At 38.9% G+C, this 13,937-nt stretch overlaps 2 protein-coding genes across 2 annotated transcripts; both read right to left on the bottom strand.

Moving 5' to 3' along the window:
• Window positions 1-249: 249 nt before the first annotated feature.
• Window positions 250-2,540, bottom strand: kcnf1b (potassium voltage-gated channel, subfamily F, member 1b). The gene has a single exon (XM_042483260.2). The coding sequence runs from the start codon at window positions 2,391-2,393 to the stop codon at window positions 1,074-1,076; it is 1,320 nt and encodes a 439-aa protein (XP_042339194.1). The 5' UTR covers window positions 2,394-2,540; the 3' UTR covers window positions 250-1,073.
• A 1,018-nt stretch (window positions 2,541-3,558) lies between these two features.
• Window positions 3,559-13,019, bottom strand: atp6v1c2 (ATPase H+ transporting V1 subunit C2). Its single transcript, XM_088087441.1, has 12 exons — window positions 12,891-13,019; window positions 12,263-12,330; window positions 10,603-10,688; window positions 9,953-10,047; window positions 8,964-9,055; window positions 8,795-8,890; window positions 8,616-8,684; window positions 6,745-6,837; window positions 6,566-6,653; window positions 6,384-6,481; window positions 6,175-6,304; window positions 3,559-4,767 (listed from the first exon to the last, which is right to left on the bottom strand). Exons 1-12 carry the CDS (start codon window positions 13,017-13,019, stop codon window positions 4,678-4,680), a joined length of 1,134 nt encoding a protein of 377 aa, XP_087943567.1. The 3' UTR covers window positions 3,559-4,677.
• Window positions 13,020-13,937: the final 918 nt, after the last annotated feature.

The raw sequence follows: 13,937 nt of genomic DNA, 5'->3' as shown, positions 1-13,937 counted from the left end.
AGCCCACTATCTGGAGGTGAAGCACCCTGGCATAAAATACACACACACACACACACACACACACACACACACATTGAAACATAATATTTGTTCATTAGCAGCTGTTCAGCAATCATGTGAGGTTAATGTCTGGTTGGGTTTGATGTCTCCTGGACTAAACATTAATAAATAAAAACATTTTTTAAAAAAAACCAAACAAACCTATTTTTGAGACATATCATAAAAGCACAGGATCTCATGACCTTGGATTGTAAAAGTTTAATCTTTGTAGTTTCCACCATCATTCCTTATCTGTCCCCAAAAGAGAATTCATAACAGCATATACAGGGGGTCAGCACGCAGCACAAAATATCAACACAGTAACACAAAATATTCCTCTAAAACCAATTTTGGAATAATCTGATTAAAGGGATAAATCATAAACACATTTTCTGGGTTTCTCTGCAAATTATGACTTTGTTTTATTGTTTTTTTTAAGTGTATCTAATTTTACATTAAGACATTTCTTAAAATGATAGCAGCTATAAATCCACCCACACTGGTCCATTTTAAGTCCCCATCTCAAACATTTGCCACCAAAGCAATGCATCCTTATTTGTACTGTCCTGCAGTGGGAAAATTCTGTGTTGTGATGCTTTAATGATTTTATATGCACAAACATATGTAGACTTTTTCATGCACATCTTTTACTTCAATAACGGCCTTCACAATAACAAGATATGGACGAATTAACTGCATCATGGAAAAAGCAGCACGTGGCACAGTCAAAGCAACAACAGAAACAACACAGCTGTGTAAAGACAACATCTATGTACAGGTGTGACTGCAGGGAGCTGCCCCAGTGTGTCTGCAGGACCGCAAAAAGTCTCAGTGTCTCATTGACATACTGAATTTTGCAAGTTAACTTTAGGTATTTAAAGGTAATTTTAGTGAATTCAATTTGGATAAATGACTTTTTTTTTCCCAAATTTACGTCGGGGATGAAATCGCTTTAAAGTTTCTATTTGATGGCAATAAAAGGATTTGAGAAAGTCTTTACTTGCTTTAACTACTCGTGCGTCCACAGTCTCCTCTCAATCCCTGCTTTTTCTGCGCGCCTCCCTGCCAGACTTCAGCTCCATCAGCTCCACCTCGTGCTTCGCCGCAGTTTCCAACACTTTCTGCTTATTGTAGAACACCACAAAGTTATTGATGATGGGATGGATGGGCAAGGCGATGGCTATCACTCCGCACAGGAAGCTCACGGCTGCGTTGCACTTGCCCAGCGTTGTTTTGGGGTAGATGTCTCCGTAGCCCACCGTGGTCATGGTGATGATGGCCCACCAGAAAGACTGCGGGATGCTTCTGAAAAGCGTCTCTGGATGGCTTTGCTCCATAGTGTAGGCCAGCGCTGAGAACACAAAGATCCCCACGCCCATGTACATGAGGAGCAGCCCCAGCTCTTTGAGACTCCTCTTGAGCGCGTAGGTCAGAGTCTGCAGCCCAGAGGAGTGGCGCGCCAGCTTGAAAATACGCGCGATGCGCATGATGCGAAGCGCCTGGACAGCTTGCTGGACGTTAGTAAGCTCCATCATGGATGTGGTGCCGAGGTAGGTGAGGGATAGGACAACGTAGAAAGGCATGATGGCCATAAAGTCTATGATGTTCATGAAGGAGAGCGCAAAGTGCAGCTTGTTTGGAGAGGACGCGAGGCGCAGCAGGTACTCCGCGGTGAACCATAACATGCAGGCAGTCTCGATCGCCTCCAGGGTCGGGTGCTCCACCAGTTTCCCCTCTGCGTCCGTCACCTGGAGCTCCGGGATGGTCCCCACGCACATCACCACCGCCGAAACCAGGATGGAAAGGAAAGACGCGATGGCAATGACGCGCGCCGGCACGGAGGATCCAGGCTTCTCCATCAGCCTCCACAAGAACCTCTGGCACCGCTGGGTGCGCGTAATGCACTGATCCACATCCAGATCCTCCAGAATCACCTTCACTTTGTTTGCAATCTCTGTTAACTCCTCCTCCTTCTCATTTAGGTAACTTTTACAGCATTCATCCAAAACATCTTGGTCTATTTTCCAGAACTCCATCTCCTTGATGAAACAAATCGGGCAAATGCCGGGTTTGATGTGGATTTCATCAAAGTAGTAGACGTCGATGATGCACTTGAAGGCGTCGGGATCTCGGTCGAAGTAAAACTCTTTTCTTCCCGGGTCGAAGTCATCACAAAGCGACGAGATCACCTCAGAACTCTCAGTTGAGGAGTTCAGCAGCTCCGCCAGTCTGCTCTCCGGGTAGCGGTTCAAAACATCCCCGAAAAGCACTACTCGGACTCCGCCAATGTTCACAGCAATCTCCCCCTCATCGCACAAACCTGTTCTATATTTTGGCTTCGGAACTGTCCACATTTTCCTGAATGTTTGACTGAATAATTAAAAGCTCCTATATTGTTAGAGTAAAGTGCAAAAGCCAGGATTTATGTCCATAATTTCGGCGCGTAAAGCTTTTTCTCCTCAGACTGTTGCATGCACTGAATGGCACAGCTTGGGCGGCCAGCTTTCCTTAACACTTCCCACCTCTCCCCCTCTCTCGGTCTCTCTCTCTCTCTCTCTCTCTCTCTCTACACACACACACACACACACACACACACACAGAGGGAGAGAGAGAGAGAGGGAGCAGGTCTTTTTTTCTCACGTCGAGAGCATTTCAATCTGTAGCTTGTTTGACTGAAAGGACAATTCAGTCAATAATTAAAAGAGCACCAATAATCAGCACTATAAAACAGTCAAACTCTAACTCACTCCCCACAATGGTCAGAACTCTATTGTCTTTTTAAAACGTAGAGGGAAAACACATATTTTGCATTATAGCGAGCCATTCATTACTGCACTTTGCAGCATTGTTAAATCTTCCAATATCAAACACATTAATTGGTCAAATGTTATTTATCATAGTAGAGAAACTGTGGAAATGGATGCTGCAGAGCAGGAATAGAGCACTCTCTGGTGATCATGCATTGTAAAGCATTAAGTGGTGGAAAGTCTTCTGCTGTTTAAATAAAATGTAGTGGCACTGGTATTTCTCTTTCATGTTACTTAATACCACTAGGTTTCACACTTCTTTTCTGCATCCAACAGCGGAAGTTCCTTAATTTTTGGATTAAGGTTTTACATATCTCATATAATTTGAATGAAAGTTTGATGCCCAAATTCGTTAAACTTTCCAGCATTTCACTAAAAGAACAACAAAGATAAGAGCAGCGATTCCCACTCCAGGCGTCTCAATCCGTACTAAAAGCTTCATGAGAGTCACAAGGGGTGTAAGAAAACTTCAAAAAAGGTACAGCAGGCATTTATCTCAGCATTTCTGCAAAGAAAACTAGGAACTCATTAAAGTTTAGATAGAAATTTAAATCTTACAGCATAGGGACCAAAGAAGCCAATAATGTGTGTATGAGTGTTAAAAAAAAAACAAGAAAAGACAATGTCTTATAAATTAATATATAATGGGTCAAAGTCATGACACTGAAAGACAGAAATAACAATATGTGAATAAAGAAATACAGTTCCCATACCCAAGCATTATGCAACTTTTTTTCACATATGCAACTGTACTCTCCAAAACCTGCATACACACTTATATGTATAAAATTACTGGAGCTCCTCTTTAAAACTTGCTCCATTCTGAACAACTACAGCAGTAAAATGCGACATGTGCACAACAGCATTAACAATTTATTAATGTATTGTATAATAATATGTCAGTTAGCAATTTTTCTGCAGAACAAGTGTGTCTATTTTGATACTTTTTAAGAACAATAAGCTGATAATAATTATGTACATTTACTTCGCATTATTATCCTAAAGATGTGACTGATTTGGCGAGGCCTGTAGTTACTAGTAACCCACCATTTACATTGAAAAAGACTATTTTAACATCGACTGAACATGCCAAAGAAATCATGACGATAAATATGAACAAGAATGGAGTCTGATTTCGTGAAAATCTGATAAATCTGAAGGATTTTTAATTTTATTTCTATTATCTTCTATTTATATTTTTATTATTATTATAATTTATATTTTATTGCAGTACTTTAAATTGTAAGGGTTATTTTATATCCTGGCAATTGTACTTTTACTTAAGTTAAGGATCTGAGTTCTCCCTCCACCACTTACAACATTACTTTGTAAAAACTTTAAGATCACATATGAGATAAAGAAAAGGTATATGTACAGAGTCATGATATGCTTCCCCACAGATTATACTGTATAATGACACTGGCTTTTAGGAATATGTGCTCACTTAAAATGCTTCAAGCTGTACACTGACATTCACATTTACATTTACATATTCTTACAGGAGAAAGCATTTTTTTTAGATATTGAATTTAACGCAGCACATCACAAAGAATAGTCCATGTGCAGCTTGTATTGCGGTGAAGAGAACCCAAATCCACCCACTGGTCACCTGAAAAGATTATTTACACTGCTCTCCAAGGGTAGCTTGACAGTTCTGGCTCATGAGAAATGTTGGAAGCAGGATATATACATATGTATTCTTCACTAGATGTGTTTAATTTCAGAAATGAGGGTCTTTATGTTCCTGGCTCTGACTGGTCCACTCCGTCACATGAGCGTTTGGGGTCCTCATTGCTTGGTCTCTCTGTGTGGATCCTCTCTTTGCTGACTGCTAGCTGATCTCCAGCACATTGGTGTTGACACTGAAGCAGATGTAGGAGAAGTACTCTTGCTGACAGAGTCCTGGGATTTCACACTTTATCTGCTGGACAAAGAAAAACAGAAGAACACAGAAAACAATGTGTCACACACACCTTGAACCAGTGAAAACCAATCATTTTACTGCAGGATTGTTGTTTGTCTATACACCATTCAAATCAAATTCAAATTTGTGTCCAGGCAGGTTTAGGTTTTTTTTATTATTATTATTATTATTATTATGCACCATAATTATCTCGGCCTTATTTGCGTGCAGTAAATGTACTTGCATCCCACAATTTCACTTTCCTCAATGTGGTCTAGCAAGGCCATGGATGAATTTGCATTAGACGGATGCCATTTCGAGTAGGCTGGACAGCAGATGGTTGACAGTGCTCTCCTTTGCTCAGACATTAAAATTAAATTCGACTGGACAAACATTTTCAAACATTCTTAAAGGGACAGCTCAGATGATCTGAAGTGAGGTTGTATGAGGTATTTTTATAGTCGGTGTATTACATACGGCAAATGGCAGTCAGCATGTTCCCATTTTTGAGAAGCAGACTGGACAACAGAGCTAAAAGGACACTAATGCACCACATTCACCACAGCTTATGAGGTGATGTCTCTGTTGTGTTTACAGCTTACTGTGCTGCTCCCAAGTGGCCACAAAATATAAACTAATGTTGATTAAAATTTGCCCTGTGGGGTTTTCTTGTAAACAAACAAAAGAAATGTTTGCATTCAGTGTTAATGACCAAAATGTACTTTGTCTACCCCTGAGGTCTAACGAACCTGCTTAAAAACAAACAAACAAACAAACAGAAAAAAAACTGCTCCATAGAGCCCCCAGAGGTAAAAAGAAACATAGAGTACATTTAGCTGAAGGTAAAGAAGTATAATTAGCTTATGAAAGGTGAAGTATTCATTATGCAGCAGAGAGGCTCCTGTTATGTAAGATTTGTGCCCAAGATAAGTACTGAGGGGGGACATTGCAGCTAATATATATATATAACTCTGCTCTCTGCTGGCAATATATTTATTGTCCTCTCTTGTCGTAACATTAAACATATTTTTGGCATTTCTATACTGCAGTTTGTTGCTACTTGTCAGCTGACATGCAAGCTAACAGTGGTGTACTTGCATTATTTTGAGCATATTTATTCAAATAACATGTAAAATATTGGTATCTCAGATGTTCTGAAGTTAATTGGAAGTATAAATTAACACAAAATGACAATAAAGTATAAAGTATAAAGTAAAAATTGTACTCAAGAGCAGTGCTTGTGTTGATGAGGTTAGTTGTTCTCCACCAACGGCTATAGGTTGATGCACTGTTGTGTCAAATGAATCCAAGTCAGGGTAGAAAAACAGACCTTTCCCACATTTGAACTATTCAGACATTTGAAATATATATAACAGTGACATTATTATAAGCACTGAAGCAGTGAACGTGAATTTGGCCTCTTACATCTGTCTTGCTGGAAGTGGCAGTGGGGTCCAGATGTTTAAACCGCATGGCGAGTTCTTCTCTCAGTTTCTTTAAGCGCTTCTTGTCCGTGTGCAACATGAAAGCCTGATAGTTCACAGGTAATCCATACCTAACAGGAGACAACGTTGTGAGAACCACAGGAAAAATCATTATGTCATTTTTCCTTCACTAGCATAAAGGGCACTGACCTGAGGACTGACTCCACAAACACCCTCAATGCTTTCAGGTGAATCCAGGCAACAAACACCCCACTGAAATTCACCTTCAGCCAACGCACAAAGGTTCCCTATAGAGGAGGCATGCTCATTATTAATATACTTCAACATCACACAAATCAAAGAAACTCTATAGAGTGTGATGTTGGACTCACATATTGTTCCTTCTTGCGAACAACATGCTGCTTCATCTCCTGCTGCTTCTTCGCCTCCAGATCAAAGCTGTACTCGCGTACGATGAACCTGTGTGGACGATAGGCTACACTATGGTAAGTGACGCAGACACCACAGCTGTGACTTGACGGGGTATTTTCTGATAATCCGTCCTGCTTACTTGCTCTCCTGGGCTTTGGCTTTGAATTCACACACAGCTCTTTTGAAAAGTGTCACTGAGAAAACACCCCCCTCTCCGTCCTCGTACAGCTTCCTGTTGGTTACACAAAATAAGGCCAGAGTTAGTGAAGACTTATTTTCCAAAATAATCCCACCACCTGACAGGTGTGGCATATCAAGCTGCTGATTAACCCTTTGAAAACTGAGAGAATTGTTATGATTTCTTGCAAAAAAATAAGTGTAGAAGGCAATGGGCAACTTAACAAGCCATGGCCCAACATAAGCATGAAATTAGTAACACGTTACAAGAAAATTACCTGAAAAATAATTTTAAAAAACAGACAAGAAAATGACACAAAAAGAACTAAATTTCTGTAAATATAATATGAAATATATAATTATAATAATTATGAATATCATTTTCTAAACAACTTTTCCCCTTTAAAAAAAATCCCTCTTCAAAAGAAAAGCTATTCTTCAGGTTGTTTTCTTGTCACCTTTTACTAATTTCTGTGTGGGACATTTCCTGCCAAGTTGCTCACTGCCGTTCTCTTATGTTTTTGGACGAAATCAAACCAATTTGCTCTGGCTCCAAAGGGATAAACAGCTTGTAAAAGGCATAGAAAATTGATGTCGATATAGGTTTCAAAGGGTTAAACAGCATCATCACTACATAGGTGTGCCTATGTAAAAAAAAAAAAGGTCACTCTAAAGTGTGCAGTTTGATCCAACCAACCTCACAACCACGAGTCGATCAGGATGACTGTGGTCAGGTCAAGAATCTGGTGAGGATGAAATGTGTAGCAAGCTTTGTGAACCCATCAGGACAGCAACCTTTTATCTGTATTTACTGTAGCCAGCATCAGCAATTGATGAGTTAAAAGACAAAACTGAAAATGGGCTGGGTTTTAAAAAAAGGTGCTTGTCAGACAAGGTCAATGGAACCATTGTTTGTTAATTTTGTAATTTCATTCATTTAAAGGCCGGTGTTTTCGATTACCTCGGCTGATTAAACCTCTAGGCAGGAGAAAGATGTGTGTAGCTACTGTGCAACATCACAGAGCTTCATTTATTAGCTGGTCTTTTAGAAGACAGAAGATGAAAATAGACGACATTAAAGTAGGAAAAGCACAGGTATATGAATGATGGATGAGTTCGATTTCACTGCCATTAGTGTAAAGGCATCATTGAAGAGGTTTAGTCTCTTATATGTTTGGGGTTTTTTCAGAGGCCTTCCCAACCTGACACACAATAACTGTATTTTTTGGCATAGAGAATGTCAAATGCAAGGCATTGAATGCTGACATAAAATATCATGAACATGCAGCAAAAGTCAAAAACCCATTTTTGTCATTACTTATTAATTATTCTTATATTCGCTGACACTAACCAGTATTTCCTTTCAGCCCGTTACTGTGATGTCATGTGGATGAAAAGTCAGGAAACAAAAAAAACCCTTTACAGTTCATCCTTGACAAACTTGGTTTTGACATAACTTTTTAGTTTTTGCTCTGCTTTAGATGTCAGTCTACAAAGCACTTCACTTTTTTTTGTAAAATATACACACTACAACGACACATGCTGCACTACAACTTCTGGCATGATGACATGAAAGATTCAATTATCAAGAACTTCAATTGAATACATTTTTCCTTGAAAAAGAAAAAAGAAAAGGAGCAAAACATTTCCTTTCCTGCAACCGATCCAACCCACACGGACTCTTACTTTCTGCCGGTAATGGGACACCTTTGGTTACTTAGCCTGACCTCTTTAGATGTTGAGAACAGGTACTCGGAGCTTTGCTGGTACACTTGTACCAAGATCAAGTGAAATGTCTTGTCTCACAGCCAAGAGTTCATAAAGACAGCTCACCTGCTGGACCGCGGAACCACAAACTCTGAGAAAGATTCATAACTCCTCTCCCACTGCAAGTAGTTCGCTCTGTGACCAAAAGCACATGCAGAAACACATTTACACTTCAAGAACAACACATAAATATTCACACACAAGCCATCAAATGGAGGAAGAATAACTTTTAGTGTGTCACCAACCTGGTCACCACTACCAGAAGTGTAGTGAGGTACTCTGAGATCACTAAGTCCTCCTTCTGTACGATGTCATTCATACTGCGAGTATGCAAAGGCCCACTGGAAAAACAGACAGGCCAGTTTAACATTTCATAGTTTATAGAGTTTTTCTGCTTAATATGTTATCACTTACTCCTTTTTGTGCTGGAGGCTTTGCAAGCTCAATTTCACACTGTTGTACGCCGCAGCTCGGGATGTTAATTCCAAATCCATTTGGGAAACTTCCTGACACACACATGCAGTAATGAACAGCACGTGTGAGCATCAACAGTACGTGTGATAACCTTGAAACTCGTCTGAGAACTAACATATTAAATACCTCTAGTGTTATTTATTACAGAGGAAACATACAGCTTCCATTTGTTACAATATGCAATATAAGATGTTATAAGCAGCTGATGTGGTATAAAGTACAAACACATTCACCCAGGAGGCCGTCGCTCTTGTTCCGCGTGAAACCGGAGGTCAGTATCTTAACCAACAACTGGTTTAACCCGGACCATAATTTTTCCTAAACCTTAACAAGTAGTCTGGTTGCCTATACCCAACGCAATTTTATTTTGAAAAGACACTGTATGCACGTAACATGCAGGAACTGCACATTTTCTGTGACAACAAAAGTTTATTTTAAAAAGACATTACATGCACGCAACAAGTGAAAACTGTCACTGTGCGTGTCATAAACGGAAACTGTATGTTTCCTGTGATTATGGAAGTTTATTTAGAAAAGATTGCATGTAGGCAACAGGCAGAAACTGTACAATTCCTGTGAACACAGAAGTTTAATTTGAAAAGACACTGTGTGCATGTAATGAGTGGAAACTTAAAATATCCAAAACTGATGATAAAGTATCATAGCTTGAAGCAGAGATACTGACCAAGCTGCTCTTCATGACGAGTTGTGCGTAAGAATGTGTTGCTCTTGTTACATGCTAAATATTAAACATGGGGAAAAAAAGCATAGCTATTTCCATTTCACTGTGACTTTCACTGTTTCTTGTTTGTCTCACAACTTTGCGAAAGTGCAATAATAAAATCACTGGAATAACACTCTAAGGGGATTATTCCTGTAATAACTAAAATATACTTTTTATTATAATACTCATTAGCATTAGTTAGTACCTTGCTGATGATGTCTGCCAGGCTGGAGAGAGGCAGAGCTGTGGGATACTTGGCTTTGTCCCACTGAAACTTGGTCATGTAACTCATCAGGTCCACTGAGAAACACATTGAAAAGAAGACATAATAACCAAAAATTGTTCAGCACACGGTGCCACACACTGGAACAGAAGCGTCATTCAGAAAACAAAAGGGCACACTTTATGTATAAGCTGTCACACTGCAGCACTGCACTCCAGCTCAAAGAGCAAATCGCCAGCTGATAAAATACCCCTGAGAGACTTGAGGAAAGCTTTCAGGGGTGACACGACGGCTGTCTGTTTCGTGCCGTGGTCTGATGGGGGAAAGTGATCAGAGACACTGGTTAGACTGGTTTGTGAGGGGACGCTGTTGATTTGGCAAACACGGGGTAAAGGCATTATTTAGTCTTAGTATTTAGTATTTAGTAGTGTGTGTGTGTGTGTGTGTGTGTGTGTGTGTAGGAGTTGATGTTTGTGTGTATACATGCATATAGAGCTCGGTTTAAGTAGCTCTTAGTCTCATCTGCTGTGAGCATGTAGCCTGGGGCTTGTATGCACTTACTTAATGAGTTTCTATACGCTGTAATTAACACCCTCAGCATGTATCAGCATGTGTGTTTGTGTGTGACTCACCTCCATTGGCTAAGGCGTTTTCCGGCACTTTGTCACTGGACGGCTCCATCACTTCCCTCATACACTGATGTGTTTTTTTAATCACACTGACCAGGCAACAGAAAAAAATATCAGTATTACAGCAGTGGCACCCACAGAAAGTTTTCATACAGGGTGGTCAGATAGGGCCAATCTTGGGGTGGTTCAGCAAAACCAAAAGCCATAAGTGATGCTGTTGTAGTGTGTATGTCAATATAGAGAGTAAGGAAGAATTGTATACAGATTTATTTTGGTTTCTTATTTTACAGTTAATGTTACTCGTGTGCTGATGTGCATAGACTAATGATGATACAGTTGACATTTTGAGCTCCAAACGACTCATGTTTTAGTCTGTTATGTATCGATGTATGTCAGGTGATTCACTGACTCTCAGATACACGGAGGACCACCAAGTGTCACAGAAATAGTAATATAGCATTTTGATAATAAATAACAAATTAAAACAGGCAGTAATACATTTGTTTACAAATTAATTAATGTATTTTTAAGTGATACATTCATTGACTTGTCTATTTTTGTTTTTGCAAATCTGTTTTAATTTGAACTATTTATTGATGAATTAACACCTCAATTGTAAGTTTGTTTGTTTTTTTATAATTCCCTCTTTATTGCTCATTAAAATGTCAAATAATAAATCACTTTGTCTTTAGTCTATTTACTTATAGATTAATTTGTAAAAAAAAAAAAATAATAATGTTGGCTTTAATGTTTTAAAAGTGATTAATAAAAATAAATTATTGCTATTTCTGTGACACTTGTGGTCCTCCATACTAACTAGTGTTAGAGGAATAATTAGCATGGGGAAGAAAAGATATCCAGGAAACCATGCACACTCAGATGTTTACATTTAAACCAATGATATATCAGTACTGGGTGTCTTTGGCCCAACTTCAAACTTGGAAGCTGTAAGTTTTGGCATTTCCATGCTGTTTTACTGTTTATTTTGCAAGTTTGCAAGATGAAACTAAACTTAGAATATTGCATGGCTAATGAGGTTTTTTTTGTTATATAATAAGCAGCAAATGTATCAGGTTCCACTGTGCTACAGAGGTGCCTGTACTTTAATTGTGTGGGTTTTTTATGTTATATATTTTATACATTTTATATGTTTTATATTGAGTTACAATTTTAATTAGTTTTCACTATATGTTGTCTGCTCTTCTGGGAATCTTTTTCCCTTGATCAACTATTAATGCCCAGCAAGTTTTTTTTTCTTTTAATCCGAGTTAAAATGTTGCGCTAAACAGAGATTTGGAAAATAATAAGTCAAACTAAATAAAAACAATTCCGGATTAAATAATGAGACAAAATCTGTCAGGTTTTATCTTTTTCTTATTTTTTATCTTACAAATAGACTGTAACATCCCCACCGACACCATGTCAGCTCAGATGCACCGACAATGAATTTGAAATCAGGAGGGAAAAGTAACCGTCAGCTGCCCTTGACCATCAATTAATCATGCTGCAGACGGCACACAAGCTCAGAGTAAGAACCAACCGCACATTAAGCCACAAACATGCAATGACCATTGAGTAAAACATGCACCCTGTTCAGCAACAGAGCATGAGCAACATATTCAGTTGGTTTCATCATACTTTTTTTTTTTAAATATATATATACCTTTCAGTCAGTGTGTCAAGCCTGGAGAGATCATCTGACACGCTGAGCAGAGTGTCCAATATTCCCACCTGGGGTCACAGCAGAGACAGCACAGTCATGGATGTGACATAGAGAGCTCAAATCATGAAAGATAAGCAACAGTTCTGTGTGTATAATGACTTGTGAACGTGCAGTCTTTTAAGATTCATCCATAAATCATGCCAATATCATATGAATACCATGCCGTATCATAGGCCTATTAATACCACACTTAGGAAATTAAAAAAAAGGGGGAAAAATGCTGTGAAAATACGAATCATGGCAGCCAAGGTGAACATTGATCACGTTGAGTGAAATGGGTCAGATGGAAATTTTGCCTCAAACTGTAGAGAGCAACCTGAGCCTTTATCCCTTCACCAGAGAAGGACACCAAACACCATCATCCTCCTCGACTACACTCTACTGTAAACACACAACAAAACCTGCTCATACAATTCAAATTGCTGTTTGCTTTTTGAAAAGTTGTTCTCACAGGTCAAGAAAAGAGACCCATCCATATCTGGTCCTTATGTATATATTTACACTGCATTTACTTTCCTTGGCCCCCTGGGGCCATTGGTTAGGACAGACGATCCACAGCCTTACTCACCTTGAGATCTGGAATGGAGAACTTGCAGCAGGAGGCCAGGTTGGTTTTGGCAATGGTGCGCTTGAGTTTCTCTACACTGCTTAAACTAGTCTTGTCCAGAGGGACAGAAATCAACAACAAGTCTGTCATCATGACTCACAGAGATTCACATAGAGACCTCCAGTCAAAAATCCTCCCCACGAGAGCAGGCGTTTGGCACCAAACCGACTGTGACCCAGAGAAAAATCAGATGAATGCCATCATCCAAAGCAAATTAATACACTTAAATGCTGAGCTGACTACATTCAATGATTTTGTTTGTATCACTCTTTATTTACTCTTTTGTATTTCTGTTTCTGATATTTCACTGAGAATCCCATCATATTAACATTTTATGGCTACTTGAAGTCAAATAAAAGTAACTACAAAATAAAAAAATAAAGATATAAAAAATGCTGTTGTTGCAAAGCTTCTTACCGTCAGGTTATCTTCATGACCATCTGTGTCAGTCCCAATGTGAGTGCTGGAAAGTCTGAGCAGCAGCTCCACCTGAAACTGCCACAGCCAGCCCACTATCCTCTCGCATCACAAAGAGCTGTTACATCACTCCAGGTGAAGTGAGTATACCAGAGTAATGTTTACTGTTTCACTTTGCAACTTTGTTGTCACTCTGCATATTTGAGTCTGATGGGTGCTGTTTTTTTTTCCTGAATACTGTTTAACATGTATGTACTGTATTTATGTACGAGAACAATTAAGAAAAAACAAACAAACCTTAGACTATGCCTTAAATAAAAAATTGAGCTTACAATTTACAGTATGTGTGGCCTAGCATATGCTACATAGTCTAATGCAATGTTAGATATAACATTATTGTTTTATGCCTATTCATGTCAGTATTTATGTGTGTAGACCTATTTCTTTTTTATCTGTACTGTACCTTTAAAACGGTATTTAGACCTTAATCATTCTTTCTAAAAAACAAAAAATAAAATATAAAATAAAGTTTTAAATTTAAAATGGTAACACAGACATCTTCAGCTAAAGGAACGGTATGCGATTTATAAG

Source organism: Plectropomus leopardus, chromosome 14 (assembly GCF_026936395.1).
Source record: "Plectropomus leopardus strain MGB_pleo_1.0 chromosome 14, ASM2693639v1, whole genome shotgun sequence".
Taxonomy (NCBI): domain Eukaryota; kingdom Metazoa; phylum Chordata; class Actinopteri; order Perciformes; family Serranidae; genus Plectropomus; species Plectropomus leopardus.
Note: the sequence above shows the minus strand (reverse complement) of the source record. Positions and strands in the feature narration are given on the sequence as shown.